General features: G+C 43.5%; 1 protein-coding gene across 3 annotated transcripts in view; it reads right to left on the bottom strand.

Moving 5' to 3' along the window:
• Positions 1 to 19,735, bottom strand: part of LOC137377143 (protein kinase C-binding protein NELL1-like) — an 828,881-nt gene that overhangs the window by 212,165 nt on the left and 596,981 nt on the right. For all 3 annotated transcript variants that reach the window (XM_068046502.1, XM_068046504.1, XM_068046503.1), the window contains one exon: positions 6,581 to 6,676. In XM_068046502.1, the coding sequence (XP_067902603.1) occupies positions 6,581 to 6,676 (96 nt within the window). The remainder of the gene's footprint in view (positions 1 to 6,580; positions 6,677 to 19,735) is intronic.

Below are 19,735 nucleotides of genomic sequence, written 5' to 3' on the forward strand. Positions count from 1 at the left end.
ATCTTATAGAAACATATAAAATTATGAAGGGAATAGATAAGATACAAGGAGAGATGATGTTTCCACTGGCAGGTGAAGCTAGGACAAGAGGGCATAGCCTCAAGATTAGAGGGAGCAGATTTAGGACTGAATTAAGAAGGAACTTCTTCACCCAGAGGGTTGTTAATCTATGGAATTCCTTGCCCAGTGAAGTAGTTGACGCTTCTTCAGTAAACGTTTTTAAAGCTAAGGTAGATAACCTTTTGAACAGTAAAGGAATTAAGGGATACGGTGAGAGCGCGGGTAAGTGGATCTGAGTCCACTAAAAGATCAGCCATGATCTTATTGAATGGCGGAGCAGGCTCGAGGGGCCGGACGGCCTACTCCTGCTCCTAGTTCTTATGATCTTATGATCCCACACAGAAGAGTGTCTGCAGAGACTCATGGACAGGATTGCGGCTGCCTGCAACAAATTTGGCCTAACCATCAGCCTCAAGAAAACGAACATCATGGGACAGGATGTCAGAAATGCTCCATCCACCAATATCGGCGACCACGCTCTGGAAGTGGTTCAAGAGTTCACCTACCTAGGCTCAACTATCACCAGTAACCTGTCTCTTGAGGCAGAAATCAACAAGCACATAGGAAAGGTGTCCACTGCTATGTCTAGACTGGCCAAGAGGGTGTGGGAAAATGGCACACTGACATGGAACACAAAAGTCCGAGTGTTTCAAGCCTGTGTCCTCAGTACCTTGCTCTATGGCAGCGAGGCTTGGACAACGTATGTCAGCCAAGAGCGATGTCTCAATTCATTCCATCTTCGCTGCCTCCGGAGAATCCTTGGCATCAGTTGGAAGAAATGTATCTCCAAAGCAGAAGTCCTCGAGGCGGCCAACATCCCCAGCATATACACCCTACTGAGCCAGCGGCGCTTGAGATGGCTCGGCCATGTGAGCCGCATGGAAGATGGCAGGATCCCCAAGGATGCATTGTACAGTGAGCGCGTCACTGGTATCAGACCCACCGGCTGTCCATGTCTCCACTTTAAAGACATCTGCAAACGCGACATGAAGTCCTGTGACATTGACCACAAGTCATGGGAGTCAGTTGCCAGCGATCGCCAGAGCTGGCATTCAGCCATAAAGGCGGGGCTAAAGAATGGCGAGTCGAAGAGACTTAGCAGTTGGCAGGAAAAAAGACAGAAGTGCAAGGAGAGAGCCAACTGTGTAATAGCCCCAACAACCAATTTTATCTGCAGCACCTGTGGAAGTGTCTGTGACTCTAGAATTGGCCTTTATAGCCACTCCAGGCGCTGCTCCACAAACCACTGACCACCTCTAAGCGCTTACCCATTGTCTCTCGAGACAAGGAGGCCAAAGAAGAAAGAAGACAGTGGTTCAGGTTTCCACTTAAACTCATTTGCATAATCACAAATGTACAATCTTCTTTTCAGCATCATAATCAGGCAGTGTTTTAGAACATAATTGGTTATTATTTCGCTTTGCATTAAAAAATGTTCTTTGGTATATTTAAAAGTGTTAACCTGGTGCAGTTTTATTAATACAGCTGAAAAGGGGTTTATCACAAAAAATAAGAATTTTAATGAGAGTGTCTGGTCCTCAGCCTGTGAGGAACATGACTTCAAGTAACTGAAAATGACTTTAAAAAACTATACAGAACTATTTAGTAATTTGATTGGTGTATGCCAGTTAGTTTCTTAGTAAATTAAATCTTTTAAACTGTGTCTAAAGAAACAAAAGGTTAATTTTAAGAGCCTCAAAGTGTTAAAAATGGGCACAATTAGTGAAAACTCACCATCGTGATTAATTTGGCCTTTTTAAAAACAGGGAAGAAGACTGCGGCAAACTTTAAATGTTTTCACTTCACTGAAATATTGTTCAGTACCAGTGGGACTGTAATGACAGGAACTCTGATGCAGTCGTTGCATCCTAACAATTTCAAACAGTTACATGGGAGTGGGATGTGAGTGGAGGGATTGGCGGGGTTATAGTGGGGAGGGTCTGTAATGGCCAAGATAAAAGTCAGAGCAAAAAAAGTCAGGTTCAAATGGTAGTCTGGCAATGACTGCTATGCAGGCAGGGAACAAAACAGAGAGGGGCACTTTCTTCTCAAGCATTCCAAAATGCCTTGCATCTCCACTCCTGACAAAAATATGGTGTTCTTCAGGGATTTGCTGGAAAGAATAGGGTTATGACACTGGAATTGTTTCAAAACACGACTGGATTTTGTTGCTTCCTTTTTGAGAGAATCCGTTAAGTCCCTTGTGACAATGCAGTCCTGTGTTTTGATGATATGTAGAACAAGCCATTTGTTTTTGCTCAGTTATCAGCATTTTCACTACCTGTGGGGCTTTCCCACAAAACTGCAGTACTTAGGGCAGAAAAATCACACTACACATCAAAAGTGTGCAGATTTCTCAGATTCCTACAGAGAGATCACACTCTGCCAGATCACTTATTCTGATAATAAATTGTACTATAAATATGTCAAGGCACTTATGTAATAAATTGCTTGTTGCTAAATTGTCTTGTAGCATTTCAAATGGAAAAAATATTTTTCCCCTATATACTAAAAGTCACTGCATTCAAAAGTAACACATTGTTTGTGAAGTTTTTTGGGATGTTTCAGGAGAAATTTGATGAAGTACCATATGCATATGAGTTCTTCACTTCAAATAGGCCCGAAGTTTCCATTTGAATTGCCATTATAAGCATGGTCTCGGGCAAATCTAATTTAACATTTAACGGCCCATTTATTCTGCAGCTTTTCTTCTGAACTCTTGCAAAAACTAGGGTAGAATTTGAGAGTGCAGCCATCAATCTGATCATGCGTTGAATTCTGGCAAGTGATATGAGAGCTACAGAGGAGGTAGTTTTGAGTACATCTACGTCAGGCCAGCTGCACTATAACTGTAACCAGTACAAAGACTGGAAATTATTTAAATGTAATATTTGAACGTTTCTGCTTTCACCAAAAGGCAACTATTTTGTTGACTTTTTGATGACATAACTTGCTACCAGTGAGTAGTACTTTTCCTAATTAGAAAGCTATTAAAAGTTGACAGCATAACTTTGTCTTGATGGCTTATACCTAATAGATGTTTCAAATTGCTACCGACAGAATCATAACAGCAATTTGTTTCGAATATGCTACATGCAAGAATTTAAAAACCATATTTTAACTTAAGAATTTTCTAGTAATTAAGACAGATTTCAGTGGCACAGAAAAGCATTTCTCTGCTTTTTCATCAGCTCCCTTTACACTGCCCTCTACTACATAAATGTTATATTTCCATTTTTGTCCTCAGTTAAACTTGAGGACTCTCAATGAGATAATATTAAATAAGGGACAAGTCAGAATTCAATCTGCCCAAATTATGCACTCTGGTCAAGGCATTAATATATGTCGCTTCCAGTATGCGCAAATGCGTTACACTGCAAGCCCTACTGACATATATTAATAAACAGGGCCCTGTTCTTTGCAGACAGAAAGAACATATACACACATTGCACCTATTTCAGCTGAACAAAATAAATGACAGCCATTCGCTGGTTCATTCCTCAGGGCAATGTCTTGACCAATCAGAGTCAAGCTGCCTGATTTAAATAGCAAACAAAGCTTGGCAGTTAACTGTCCGTCACCGTAAACTGTTGCATTCTCCATGGCAAAGCCTCTACCAATCAGAGTTCACTTGCAACCAATCAGCACTCTCTTTTCATGCAGTATCAGTTGTTGTTTTCCTTTACATTGGTTATTCTTGCATATTGTCCTGATGAGTGCAAGACGAAAAGCTTCGACAACATATCTCTATTTTCAGCAATTCTCAAATTGCCAATTAGTTAAATGAGGTGATTGTCAGTGCTGCAGAGACCTGTGCCACTATGAGTCGGCATATTCTGGGTGAAGGAGGTTGGCACGAAGGCAAATGATTCAGGAATAAAGGTAAAACGAAAAAAGCCAAGTTCCAACAAAGGCTATGGCCGGAATTTTACACTGGGCGGATGGGAGCCGGACTCTGACGTCGATGTTGGTGCCAGACCCACTTCCGCACAGCCTGGGGATCCGTCCCATATTTTACGGATCCCCAGGCTTCAACTGGCCTGAGGCGGGACTTCCACCCACTTGAGGGAGGAGGTCCCGCCTCAGTGAGCTGCTGGCCAATCAGCGGGCCGGCAGCTCTTAGTCTCAACAGCGCCACCAGGAGCGGTGGCCACTGCTGGGACAGCAGCCAGCTGACCGAGGAGGAGACCAAGGAGCCGGGACTGAAGGTAAGTTTGGGTTGCCTCACCAGGGGAATCGGTCGTGCCCTGGTGAGGCTAGGGTGGTTGTTTGTGGGGGAAGGGGCATCTTGGATCCTGGGGTTGGGTTGAGAGGCGGGGGCGGCCCTCAATCGGGCACCCTGTGTCCAATTGCCCGGCCCCCTCCCCCCACCCCCGGGGTGCGGAAAGGCCGGCAGCTATAGCTGGGCAACTTTTCATGTCCCCGGTACACCCACTTGCCACGGGTAAAATACCCGTGGAGGTGGGCGAGGGCCCTTATGTGGTTATTAAGTGGCCACTTAAGGGTCTAGATTGGCCTCAAACAGGCGGGCCGCTTCTCACACCCCCTGCCCCCCCCCCCCCCTTGCTGGACCTCCATAAACTTGATCAGAGGTGGAATCGGGGCGGTTAGGCCTCCCGGAGCCTGCCGCTCAATTTTACGCCGCCCCCACTCCACCATCCGACCCGCTGGAGCGGCGTAAAATTCCGGCCTATATATTTAAAATGTCCATTAATGCATTTTCTATGTGGTGAAAAAAATCTTGTTCCTTTAATTCAAAATGTACGAGTTGCCACACCAGAGAATAATTAAGTTAGTTTAAAGGTTATGCCATGTGGTTGGCATTTCTGATATTTGTGAGATCTGCTAATAAATTATAACGTGTAAAACTATTTATCTTAAAAATACATCCTGCTGTTCTTTAACTGACCCCATTGCAACTGATGTTCATTCAATAGTTATTTACCTGTAACATTTTCCTCCATAATAGTTGATTATTCTTAAAATAGTAGGGCCCAATAGATTTTCTCTTTCTAATATTCCTTCTTATGCTTCCAGTAATAAACTATCAAACTTTTAACACTGTTCAACTAAAATAATCGACACTGACTGTGACATGGAGCCCTTAGGTAGTAAAGAAAAGAAAACACCTCCAATGGTAAGTTTTACATAGAAAGTTTAGCATCAAAAAGGGAGCAATGAGCAAACATAGTCGTGGATTTTTATGACAAATTATCTTGCTATATCCTGACCTTTCTCGTCAATTGTTGGAAGTTTTCAGTGAGCGTTCTTAAAATTTCTAACCATTGATGCAATATTATTATATTTACTGCAATAAATAGTTGTTTCACAATCTTTTGGTTCTTTTTTGAAGGTACATCACCGATCATTACCATTTCTTCATCAATATGAGTTCTTGATTAAACCCTTAGATCTGTATGGCAGTTGTTGTTATTTATCAATGGTAGCTTAACTCTTTCAAAGATTTTCAGTGATCAGCACCTGGGTGTCATTGGCCAGGAACTCCATCGCAGCTACTGTTGCTCCACTGCCGTAACTTCACCAGATGTATGGCAGAAACCCCACCTCCATGTGCCAACAGGGTTCCTGCTGCACTTCTGGTGAGATTATTGTGGCACAGCTGAGGAAATTTCAGGTTACTGTTTTTATTAACTTAATCCTGACTGGAGAGATTGAATATCAAAGTAAGTATCAAAATAAGATACTGGCTAGACCACTTCAGAAGTACTGTACGAAATCTTGTTCACTGTGCCATAGCAAACAAATTCTGGCACTTCAAAGGCTGCAGGAAAGGACTGGGAAGATAATCCAGTCACAGGAATCTGAGCTTTCCATGAAGGAAATAAGGTTTTTCTTGTTGGAAAACTGGAGACTGGAAAATAGGAGGTTTGGAGAAATTTGCAAAATAATGGAGGACTATTATTGGTGGTCCAGTAAAAAAAGCACAGTGACAAGGCTTTCAAAATCAAAAGGACATAACCAAAAATTATGAGTACAGAGGTAATTTAGATAGAAATATATTACACACAGGGTAACAAACTTAAGTTTAAAGAGAAAGCCATTGAAATGAACAGGGACAATTACATATTATGCCAGAGGGAGAAAGGTTGATTAAGCTATATATTGTAAAAACTGTGATGTTATCAAAAAGGGTCAAAGGCTTCCCAAGAGATCTGGGGAGAGAAAATATCCCAGCAATACCTTGTTTGGTGAAGGGTTAGGGAATATCTGATAAATGGCAGCAGGTAAGATCTAATATTAAAATTAGATTGATCATTGTCCTGCCTATGTTACAATAGGCCAACCTATTTCAGGTGCAGCCATAATGAAAGTAATTCGAAGCGATGAAGTTCAACCAACTCATGGTAAAATAAACTGTATCCATATAATATGTTATTTTAAGCTTTTTTCCCACTCAGGAGAATAACCATATCTGACCTAAATCACAGGTTATTTAACTTAAAAATCCAACTCCAATTTGCTAGTGTAAACTAAGTAGATGAATGAGTGTTAACCTTACCTGTTTGGCAACCACTTCCTGTGAATCCAGGAGGACAGGCACACATCTGTGGGGCAACACAGCTTCCACCATTCCTGCAGCCTTCCTCACAGAATGCTTGAAAGAAAAATAGCTTTTAAGCATCAGTACGGCTCAAACATAATCAAAACAACCAAATGACCAATGACAACCACAAAATCATCAACTAGTTCCTTGAGGTAAATGCACTAGCGACTCGCTCTAACTGTCGTAACCTAGTCAATAAAAACAATGTCCTTATTCAGAGTTCATATTAAGGTTGAAAATCTAAACACTCAGTATTTTAAAAAATAATCACTGCTTTTTTCCCCAGATGACATTAATGCATCCACATTATATTACATGCTGGGTAGATGGCATTGGCCCGGAATTTGAGGTTAGCGGTGAAGGAATAGTGCTCGCCATTCACCTCAATAAAAAGCTGCCCGCAAAGTTTTAGCAGGCTTTAGAACACAGACTTCCTCTTTTCTGATGTCAGTTTGAATTTGGCACCTTCTACAGGGGATCTGTAGTGTCTGTGAACAGGGCAGCATCAGACTGATCAGACAATCAGATTGAAGAATTCTCACAGATGGCACAGCAGGAAGTATAAATTACACTTAAATGGGACAAGCAGATAAGATGAAGGGAGACACTTAAACACCAAACCAGAAACTTTAAAAATTATATATTTTTAAAGTCTACAACATTTTTGTTTTCTGCTGAGGAAATGAATCATCACACTCGCAAAATTAATGTTTCAGGGCCAGAGAAGTTGTTCAGCTATAATAATGACTTAGTAAGTGATTAAAACTCAGCTACTCCTGATTGAACCAGCCTTACGCTTAGCATTGTTTTTTACAGTGGGAATAGTGGGTAATTAGGTTAAATTCAAGCCAAATCAGTGATCGTTGTGTTGATTCCATTGGCAAAGACTGCAACAGTACACCCTATGGAGTAACAGGGTATCTCTGACAGCAACTTTCAAATTTCTGCATTTAAGTGCATATGTGAAGAGGCAAGAAATTACTGTCAGTTTCACCCAATAATAATGGCAAGCACTGACCACAAATCCCAGGCTGCTATTTACAACAAAAGCAGCAAAGCAAAGATGACAGTTGATGATAGTTGAAACATTCAGTGTGAAAACTCAGGAAAATATATTTTAGACAGGATTACCTGGTAGATATGGTTTGCCCCTTTAAAAAATAGTAGGGGTGATTTTAACTCCCTCCACCTGGCAGAAATGGGGGAGTAGAGTTAATACTGAGGTGGTCGATTTTCCTTACCTGTTACCTGCAGTTCTGAGGGCGAAGCATGCACTGTGGTCACTTAGCTCAGTAAAACCTCATGGGCAACTCTAAAATTATTTGATTAGGGCAAGGAGGAGCAGGACTGATTATCTGCATTATCCAGTGGAAAACGAGTCAGCATCTGCACACAGGCAGTGAATAAGGTTTAGGAAGATAAAGGCCTGGCAAGTGTGCTATAACATTCTAGAAAGTTGACATGCAGGACATGACAGAAAGACAGAGTGTAAAAGTTGAGAATTCAAAATGTAACTTAAACTCGATCAAGTAATTAGCTAAAAAACTAAAAACTATAAATTAAGTTGATTGAATACATGGAATAATTAATTATATAAATAAAACAAGGTTATACAGGGATAGCAGTGCAGGTGGTGTGCCACAACTGCAGCTTGTGAGAGACTGTAGAGTGCATTGTGATCCCAGACAACCACATCTGCAGTGTGGGTCAAGTGGAGGGAAATTCATAAATCTAAAGAGAAAAGTCAAGGCCACAGAGCAGTGCAGCATTTCGGGTGGATAAGCAAACTGACCACAGCAACATGGTACAGGAGGCCTTTCAAGTGGGAGGAGTAGAAAGGAATGTGGTAGTGTTAGGGGACAGTGTAGTCAGGGAGCGGGGGATAGATAATGTTCCCTGCAGCTGCGACCAGGAGTTCCAAAGGCTGTGTTGCTTGCCCGCTGCCAGTGTTAAAGACATATCCTCATGGATGGAGAAGAACTTGGAGTGGGAGGGGGTGGATCCAGTTGTCGTGGTCCATGTAGGAAACTACAACATAGGCAGAACAAGGAATGAGGTTCTGCTGAGGTAGTTTAAGGAGCTTGGGTCCAAATACAAAAGCAGAACCTCCAAAGTAATCTCTGGATTACTACCTGAGCTACACACAAATTGGCATAGTGTCAAACAGATCAGAGAGTTGAATGCATGGCTCAAAAAGTGGTATGAAAGACAGAAGTTTTGAATCGGGGACACACACCAGTACTGTTTCAATGGGATGGGCTCCACAAACTGGCTGGATCAGTGTCCTGGCAAATTGTCTAACTGGGGCTATAAATAGGGATTTAAACTAGGAGAGGAAGGAGGGAGGGCTCAAGTGGAGGGAAATTTAAAATTCTAAAGAGAAAAGTCAAGGCCACAGAGCAACGTACAATTTTGGGTAAAGATAAGCAGAATGTGACAGGAAAGGATACAACTTTTAAGGGTAATAGAGCATCAGTGAAAAAGGTCAAATAAGGAAAAATGCTACAGTTCAAATTAAAGGTGCTTTATCTGAATTCATGGAACAATCATAACACAATAGATGAATTAATGGCAGAAATAGAGAGAAATGGGCTTGATCTAATAGCCATTATAGAGATCTAATTGCATGGTGACCATGGTTGGGAACGAAATATTCCAGGGTAATTGACATTTCAAAAAGACAGGCAAAATGAAAAAGGAGAAGGGGAACCTAGATAATACAGGATAACATAAAGACAGGAAGGATCTTGGCTCAGAATCAGTATGCATAGAGGTAAGAAATAACGAGTCAGAAAACCTGCTGGGAGACGTTTATAGGCCCCCTAACAGTAGCTATACTGTCAGATAGAGTATTAATCAAGAAAGTGGAGCTTGTAACAAAGGCAATGCAATAATTGTGGGAACTTTAATCTTCCCATAGACTGGTCAAAACAAATTAGCAAAAGTAGTTTGGAGGATGTGATCATGGAATGCATTCAAGACAGTTTCTTAGAATACATCATGACACCAACCAGGGAAGAGGCTATTTAATATTTTGTTTTCTGTAATGAGACAGGGTTAATTAGTAATCTCACAGTTTCACAGATCCTCTGGGAAAGAATGATCATAATATGATAGAATTGCACATTGAGTTTGGGAGTGATATACATAAGTCTGAAGCTAGACTAGTAACTCAAATAAAGCCAATTACATAGGTATGAGGGGCAAGTTTGCGAAGGTAGATTGGGAAATTAGATCAAACAGCATGACACTAGATGAGCAATGGTGAACATTTAAATTAATATTTTATAATTTTCAATGAATCTACATTACATTGAAAAATAAAAGCTCCATGGATAAAGAGATCAATCCGTGGCTAACTAAAGTGGTTAAGGTTAGTCTTAGATTGAAAGACAAGGTTTATAATATTGCCAAGAAGAGTATGAGGACTGAGGATTGGGAGTGCTTTAGATACCAACAAAGGATGACCAAAAACTTGATAAAGAGAGAAAAAATAGAATATGAATGTAAATAGCCAGAAACATAATAACAGATTTCAAGAGCTTCTACAAGTATATAAAAAGGTAGAGAGTAGCAAAAGTAAATGTGGGTCCCTTAGAAACTGAGGCAGGAGGAATTATAATGAGTGACATGGAAATAGAAGAGTCATTCAACACATATTTTGTATCTGTCTTCACAGTAGAAGACACAAAAATAATACTAGAAATAGTGGGGGACCAAGGGTCGAATGAGAGTGAGGAACTTAAAAGTAGCTAATATTAATAAAGAAAAGGTACTGCAGAAACTAATGGGACTGAAAGCTGACAACTTCCATGGACCTGAATGCCTACATCTTAGGGTTCTAAAAGAGGTGGCTGCAGAAATAGTGGATACATTGCTTGTAGTCTTTCAAAATTTCCTAGATTCTGGAATGGTCCCAGTGGTTTGGAAGGTAGCAAAAATAACACTCCTTCAAGAAAGGAGGGAAAGAGAAAATAGGCCAGTTAGCCATTTTTAATTGCCTCTTGGGATGTCAGCATCGCTGACAAGCCTAGCATTTATTGCCCATCCTTAATGGCCCTTGAGAAGGCCTGACATCAGTCACAGAAATCATAGAAATAGAATCATAGAGATTTACAGCACTGAAGGAGGCCATTTGACCCATCGTGTCTGTGCCAGCCAACAAGGAGCCATCCAGCCTAATTCCACTTTCCAGCCCCTGGTCAGTAGCCTTGTAGGTTATGGCATTTCAAGTGCAAATCTAAATACTTCTTAAATATTACGAGGGTTTCCGCCTGTCCCATCCTTTCAGGCAGTGAGTTCCAGATCCCCACCACCCTCTGGGTGAGAAAGTTTCCTCTTAAATTCCCTCTAAACCCCCTATCTCTAACCCTAAATCTATGCCCCCTGTTACGGACCCCTCACCTCGGTTATGGACCCCTCAGCCAAGGGAAATAGGGCCTTCCTATCCACTCTATCTGGACCCCCTCATAATTTTATACACTTCAATTAGGTCTCCCCTCAGCCTCCTCCATTCTAAAGAAAACAACCCTACCTTATCCAATCTTTCCTCATAACTAAAATTCTCCAGTCCAGGCAACATCCTCATAAATCTCGTCTGTATCTTCTCTAGTGGAATCATATCTTTCCTATAGTGTGGTGACTAGAACTGCACTCACTAGTTCAACTGTGGCCTAACCAGTGTTTTATACAGTTCCAGCATCACCTCCCTGCTCTTATTTCCTACACCTCGGCTAATAAAGGCAAGTATCCCGTAATCCTTCTTGAGCGCTTTCAGGAATCTGTGGACATGCACTCCAAGTTCCCTCTGTTCCTCTAGACTTCTCAGTATCTTACCATTCATTGTGTATTCCCTTGCCTTGTTAGCCTTCCCCAAATGCCCAAATTACCTCACACTTCACCTACGCAATGGTACAATGCAGTTGTCCTCCAGACCTCCGGCACAACACCTGTAGCCACAGAGGATTGGAAAATAATGTTCAGAGCCTTGACTATTTCGTCTCTTGAATTCCATTTGCCATTGTCCTGCCCACCTGATATCTTCCTGCTGTTTTCAACTTTCTTCTTCATTATCAACCACACAACCAAAATGTCTCAGACATTTGGTTGCCACCACTCCCCCCCTCCGCAGCAACCCCCCCCCTCCACCCCCGGATTTATTTAACACCACCTGGACAATTAAATGTCCAGCACTGGGGTCCCCGTATTCCACCTGCAAGAGCTGTGAGCCAATAAGAGGGCCGGCAGCTCAACAATATCGACAGTACCGCTGGGAGTAGTGGCCTCTGCCGGTACTGCAGGAGGCCCTGGAACCAGGCCGAGACTTGTACTCATGTTAAATGAAGTGGAGTCGCTGGGGCCAGTCCAGCAGGCCCCGATGGGGGGGGGGGGGGGGGGGCGCGGGAAGGGTGAGTATTGAGTGCAGGGGGAGGGAAGGGTTCAGGGAGTTAGGTTGTTGTCTGCTGGGGACCCTCAGAGGCGGGGACCACACACCCCCCGCAAGCCAGCAGGGAGGTCAACTCATTTTACTGGACAACCTCCCCATGTTGCGCAGGGCACTCCCCTGCCACTGGCTTAATTCCAGCTGCGGCGGGAAGAGGCCCTTACGTGGCTGATAATAGGCCTCTGAATGGCCTCAATTGGTCACTGGGCGGGAAGGCTGTCGTCGGTCTATCCCGCCCACGACTTAATTGTGGTGCAATTGTCACAATTCTCTGGGGGGCCCATTAAATCCAGCCCAATTTGTGCACAGTTAGGACTCATGGGCAGCAGTGTAATAATAACAGTTAATCTGTTTTTCAGTGATGTTGGTTGAGCGACAAATATTGGCCAGAACACCGAGGATAACTCCCTTTCTCTTCTTCTAAATAATGCCATGGAATCTCATACATCCACATGAGAGGGCAGTTTTTTTTATTTGTTCATGGGATGTGGGTGTCGCTGGCAAGGCCACCATTTGTTCTCCATCGCTAATTGCCCTTGAGAAGGTGGTGGTGAGTTGCCTTCTTGAACCGTTGCAGTCCATCTGGTGCGGGTAAACCCACATTGTTGTTCGGGAGGATGTTCCAGGATTTTGATCCAGTGACAGTGGGGGATAGGCAATATAGTTCCAAGTCAGGACGATATGTGGCTTGGAGGGGAACTTGCAAATGGCCGTGTTCCCATGCTTCTGCTGTCCATATTCTTCTAGATGGAAGAGGTCGCGGGTTTGAAATGTGCTGTCGAAGGAGGCGTGGTGAGTTGCTGCAGTGCATCTTGCAGATGGTACACACTGCTGCCTTTGTGTGTCAGTGTTGAAGGGAGTGAATGTTTAAGGTTGTGGATGGGGTGCCGATCAAGTGGGCTGCTTTGTCCTGGATGGTGTCAAGCTACTTGAGTGTTGTTGGAGCCACACTCATCTAGGCAAGTGGAGAGCATTCCATTACACTCCTGACTCGTACCTTGTAGATGGTGGACAGGCACTGGGGAGTCAGGAGGTGGGTGACTCGCCGCAGAAGTCCCAACTTCGACCTGCTCATGCAGCTACAGTATTTATGTTTTTGCTCCAGTTCAGTTTCAATAGTCATACCCAGGATAGTGGTGGATTCAGCAATCGTAATGCCATTGAATGTCAAGGGGAGATAATAAGATTCTCTCTTATTGGAGATCGTCATTGCCTCACATTTGTGTGGCACGAATGTTACTTGCCACTTATCAGCCCAAGTCTGAATGTTGTCCAGGTCTTACTGTATATGGATAGGGATTGCTTTAGTATCTGCGGAGCTGTGAATGGTACTGAACATTGTACAATTATCAGCAAACATCCCTATTTCTGACCTTATGATGGAGGGAAGGTCATTGATGAAAAAGCTGAAGATGGTTGGGCCAAGGACACTACTCTGATGAACTCCAGCAGCAATGTCCTAGGACTGAGATGATTGGCCTCCAACAAGCAGAACCATCTTACTTTGTACTAGGTATGACTCCAACCAGTGAAGAGTGTTCCCTTTGATTCCCATTGACTTCCAATTGGCTAGGGCTCCATGATGACACACTTGGTCAAATGCTGCCTTGATATTCAGGGCACTCTCACCTTACTTCTTGAGTTCAGCTCCTTTGTCCACACTTGGACCAAGACTGTAATGAACTCAGGAACCAAGTGGCCCTAGCAAACCCAAACTGAGCATCTATGAGCAGGTTAATGCTTTTTAAGTGGCGCTTAATAGCGATGTCGATGATATTTTCCATCACTTTTCTGATGATTGACAGTTGACTGATAGGGCGGTAATTGGCTGGATTTATTTTGTCCTGTTTTTTGTGAACAGGACAAAACCGGGCAATTTTCCACATTGCCGGGTAGATGCCAGTGTGTAGCTGTACTGGAACAGCTTGACTGAGGGTGCAGCTTGTTCTGGAGAACAAGTCTTCAGTACTATAGCTGGGATATTGTCAGGACCCATAGCCTTTGCTGTATCCAGTGCCTTCAGCCGTTTCTTGATATCACATGGAGTGAATCAGGTTGGCTGAAAACTGGCATCCGTGATGCTGGGGACCTCAGGAGGAGGCTGAGATGGATCATTCACTCGGCACTTCAGGCTGAATATATCTCAGTTTAATGTCTCATTGGAAAGACAGTGCCTCCAACTGTGCAGCACTCCCTCAGCAATGCACTAAAATGAGCAACAGGTGAAGCTAGCTGTTTCACGCTGCTACTGTGCAGTAGCAACACATGTGGTGTTCACCACTAACAGGATGCTGCTGTCAAGCTAAGAAGATGTTCTGCCTATCACACAAATGTGTAATGTGGTATATGAATTTCAATGCCAGTGTGATGCTAGGTAAACAGGCCGTATGTCCCAAAGACTGGCAGATTGTATCAAACAGCATGTCCCTTGCGCTGTTCGCAACGGGCAAGATACACACTCTACGCAACCAGCCCGTGCTTGCAAAACACAAAACACAGTGTCCAACATTAGCTGTGATTCTATGATTGGACAACATTTGCTAAATAATCCTCAGTGTGCTAAGAATTACGCTGACAACCAATTTAAGATTGTCAGTTGGGTTTGCAGCGCATTACACTGCAAGCCCTACTGACATATATTAATAAACAGGGCCCTGTTCTTTGCAGACAGAAAAAACATGTACACACATTGCACCTGTTTCAACTAAACAAAATAAAGTGACAGCCATTCGCTGGCTCATTCCTCAGGGCAATACTTTGACCAATCAGATGCAAGCTGCCCAGTTCAAATTTCAAACAAAGCTTGGCAGTTAACTGTCAGTCACCATAAACCGGTGCATTCTCCATGGCAACGCCTCTACCAATCAGAGTCCACTTGCCAACCAATCAGGATTTTTGTCTCATACAGTAAATATTTGTTGCTTTCCCTTACATTGGCATTCTTGCAAATTGTCCTGATGAGTGCAAGACGAAAAGCTTCACCAAAATGTCTCTGTTTTCAGCAATACTAAAGTGTTAACCTCGAATATGTGCTCAAGTTCCTGGGGTGGGACTAGACCCCACAACCTTCTGACTTAGAAATTATGGCATTACCCACTGAGCCACTGTAGACATGGGTGGGGCATAGCCATAGTCGACCCACTATTTTTATTTGAATTTAAGTGTTAAAAATTCCATGTCCTTTCAAAGTTTCCAGCTAAAGACAGTAAGAGTCTTTCTTTTGGTGAGATAGCTGTATGCAGGCTCCTGTTGCTCTCCAGGCTGATGAATCTGGCTAAAACCAGTTCAATCGCAATGTGCAAACTGACCTCTGTCTTATAAATTGTAGACATAGGGTTTATCTGTAATACTCAAAAGTTATGCAGCTGCATGTTCCTCTGTAAATCGCCAGTCCCTGACAGTGCCCTCCATGTTCTTACCATATAGCAATAAATTTATAATGAAAATATCAAGCCTTACAGAGCTACCCTTGAGATGTGATTGCTTAGAACAGAAACTCCTGCCTGTCATTGTAGCAGCCCAATCCAAAAATATATTATCGCAATTCTAAAACAGAGTGCAACCTGGTCAGACATTTTTCATATTTCTGCTTTGCTGACATCATTACACTAATCAGGTACACACTGCTTCGAATGAAATCCTGGGCTGAATGCGGTCACTTTAGAGGCTGTCAGGCTAGGCCCCCACCTGCCAACAATGAGGCACATTAATTTTGTCATGAACATTGATTTTAAACTGTTACTGGAGTTAATAAAGGACTTGTTAAACAGATCAACCGTAGCTGGAAATGATATTTGGATATTAACAGACAGTGTTTGGATGAACAAAGCAGCCATTCCTTGACACATTCAACACACAATGGACTTTCGATCACCAAACATTGAAGGTGGGGGAGCTCGCATTTCCAGATTGACTGCTAAAATGGATGATTACATAAACGAACATGGTCAAACCAGCTAGTCATATGATTAACCTGCTGGGCAACCTGATTTTTTTGAATTTGTACAAACGGTTTGGGCAGAAAGCTGTTTGCTCCTGTACTGAGAAGATCTCTCTCCTGTCTGCTCCCATCCCTTTCTCACAAGCCTCTGAATCCACTGAAGACACATGAACCCCAAGAGAGAAATGTATCCTACAGGGAACAAGGTATAAAAAGAATACTGGGCCCCACCGAAAAGCAAGATCTACCTACAATCAAGGACTCGACAGTGAGCTCAAAGAACTGTAGCAACAACTCTTCAGATATTGCCTCCAACCTTTCCACTTTATTCTTCTGCTCTTTTCTGTCTCTATTTGCATGTGTGTATCGCGTATGCATTCTAGCGTGGGGCGCGGTGTGTATCCGTAGGCATTAACCGAATTAGAGTTTAATCTTAAGTTTAATAAATTTCAACTTTTCTTCTTTAAACCTAAAAAAGCCCGTTTGTGCTGGTTTCTTTGCCTTATCATTGGAAAGCGGTGAACAAGGATTCACCAAGGGGGAGCTAAAAACACGGTGTGTTTAAAATTAAACCCTGTTTCAGTAAGACCAGGTGAAGGCTGAGAGGGAACCTTGGACCTCTTTCTCACCTGGTCGTTAACAGAAATTTAGGTGCTAGCATCTGGAATTGACCCACAGACAAACGAGAAAAACTGGAAGTGGGAAGCCAAATTGTGCCCAGTCAAAAAAGAGCAAGAATTCAATACAGGTTTTCTTGTGGTTGTGTGTGCTTGAATACGAATGTGTCTGCAACTGAAGCGAGTAGCTCTCCAAGCCAGGGTGAAGTAACTTGGGATAAGGTAAAAGCACTGTCGATGGAGAAGTTGAGAAAAATGGCTGAGCAGTGTGGGATCACTGTACGTGGCAAGGCTAGGAGGTCTGAACTCCTAAGGCTAGTGGCCAACCATTTTCCCCTTGAATCTGAAGCAGAAACAGGGTTAGAAACAGACCCTGATAGGGTATTGTTAGCAAAGATACAACTGGAACAAAGGAAACTTGAATTTGAGGAGAGGGTGAAGTCACACGGGATCAGAGGTGAGCTGGCAAGTTGGATGCAGAACTGGCTCGGTCATAGAAGACAGAGGGTATCAGTGGATGGGTATTTTTCTGAATGGAGGGATGTGACTAGTGGTGTTCCGCAGGGATCAGTGCTGGGACCTTTGCTGTTTGTAGTATATATAAATGATTTGGAGGAAAATGTAGCTGGTCTGATTAGTAAGTTTGCGGACGACACAAAGTTTGGTGGAGTTGCGGATAGTGATGAGGATTGTCAGAGGATACAGCAGGATATAGATCGGTTGGAGACTTGGGCGGAGAAATGGCAGATGGAGTTTAATCTGGACAAATGTGAGGTAATGCATTTTGGAAGGTCTAGTGCAGGTGGGAGGTATACAGTAAATGGCAGGACCCTTAGGAGTATTGACAGGCAGAGAGATCTGGGCGTACAGGTCCACAGGTCACTGAAAGTGGCAACGCAGATGGATAAGGTAGTCAAGAAGGCATACGGCATGCTTGCCTTCATCGGTCGGGGCATAGAGTATAAAAATTGGCAAGTCATGTTGCAGCTGTACAGAACCTTAGTTAGGCCACACTTAGAATATTACGTGCAATTCTGGTCACCACACTACCAGAAGGACGTGGAGGCTTTGGAGAGGGTACAGAGGAGGTTTACCAGGATGTTGCCTGGTCTGGAGGGCATTAGCTATGAGGAGAGGTTGGAAAAACTCGGATTGTTTTCACTGGAACGACGGAGGTGGAGGGGCGACATGATAGAGGTTTACAAAGTTATGAGCGGCATGGACAGAGTGGATAGTCAGAAGCTTTTTCCCAGGGTGGAAGATTCAGTTACTAGGGGACATAGGTTTAAGGTGCGAGGACAAAGTTTAGAGGGGATGTGCAAGGCAAGTTTTTTACACAGGGTGGTGAGTGCCTGGAACTTCCTGCCAGGGGAGGTGGTGGAAGCAGATACGATAGCGATGTTTAAGAGACATCTTGACAAATATATGAATAGGAAGGGAATAGAGGGATATGGGCCCCGGAAGTGCAGAAGGTGTTAGTTTAGGCAGGCATCAAGATCGGCGCAGGCTTGGAGGGCCGAATGGCCTGTTCCTGTGCTGTACTGTTCTTTGTTCTTTGTTCTTGTTCTTGAGAGGAAGAGAGAAAGAATATTCCGGAAGGAATATAAAGAGAGTTGAAATGGCTTGAGTTAACTAGAGGGGCGACAGAGTAACTCCTGTGAAAGCATGGCATTAGGGAGGAGCATAATTCAGGGCTGGGTACAAAATTGTTACAACTAGCTCCATTACTTCCAAAATTCAATGAGGAGGATGTGGAAAAATTTTCTGTGTCCTCTGAGAAACTGGCAAGGCAGCTACAATGGCGAGCTGAGAACTGGTCTCTTTTACTACAAAGCAAGCTAACTGGAAAAGCCCATGAGGTTTATTCCCTGTTGCCAAAAGAGAATTCATCAAATTATGAACTGACCAAAAATGCTATCCTCGGGTCATATGAATTAGTATCTGAAGACTACTGCCAAAAGTTTAGAACCCACAAGAAGCAAGCTAATTAAACTTATCTGGAGTCTGAAAGAAGTAAGCAGCTGGCTTTTGACTAGTAGCTGAGGGCTCTTAAAGTATAGCACGGCAATGATAATATCAGAGAAGCAATTTTGTTAGAGGAATTTAAAAACTCTCTCCCACTCTCCATAAAGACCCATGTAGCGGAGCAGCGAGTGGGTCCAGAGTCCAGCAAGCGGCCTGTCTGTCCGGTGAGTGTGCTTTAATTTATAAGTCGGTTTCCCAGTGGAGAACCTTTCCTAATCACCCCCACAAATCTGAAAGGAACAAAGGGTGGGTAGGTGATAGGAGCGCAAACAGTCCTGGGAGACAAAAGAAAAGCAGGAGACACAGGGGCCCCTCCTCTAGCCAAAAAGGTGCTGTGAGCAAGAGTGAGACCCGGAGACCTGTGTGCTTCCATTGTAATAAAGCAGGGCATTTAAGAGCTGACTGCTGGAAACTAAAGGTAAAACTTGTAGGGTTAATCAGGGCACAAGCGCTCAGTGAAATAGTGAACCTGATAAAACACACAGCAGAACAAGTTGTGGCTTTAACTGCAGTAAGAGTGAGACCCAGGAAGTCTACTGTTGCAAGTGCAGGAATATTTAATCGGGTTCCTTAGGGTTATCGGGGTTTTGTGTCTGAAGGGAGAGTAACCCCATACCCCTCGAGTGGGGCAAGCAAGCCCATAGTGATTCTCAGGGACACAGGGGCCACTAGATCCTTTTTACTGGAAAAAGGCCTGACCTTTCCCCCAGAGAGTGCAGTGATCATCAAAATGGTGGTGAATGGTATTGGAGGGCAGTGTGTGCTGGTACCTGTACACCGGGTGCACCTGGAGTGCGACCTAGTTTCGGGACTGGTGGCTGCAGGGATGTCCCTAGTTTGCCTGTGGACGGGGTTGACCTGCTCTAGGTAATGATCTGGCGGGAGGGAAGGTGGTAGCCCATCCAGTAGTGAAAGAAACACCGCAGGACATCAGAGAAACAGGGTAGTGGCAGGAGACGAACCCCTGTGGTTTCCCTGAATGTGTAGTGGATCAGGCCATGATCAAACCAGCTCCCTCAGAGGAAAATGCATTGGCACTGCAGGCAGATGACCATGAGGTCTGCCTGTCCGAGACTTTCTTTGGA

This window comes from Heterodontus francisci, chromosome 14 (assembly GCF_036365525.1).
Source record: "Heterodontus francisci isolate sHetFra1 chromosome 14, sHetFra1.hap1, whole genome shotgun sequence".
Classification (NCBI taxonomy): Eukaryota; Metazoa; Chordata; class Chondrichthyes; order Heterodontiformes; family Heterodontidae; genus Heterodontus; species Heterodontus francisci.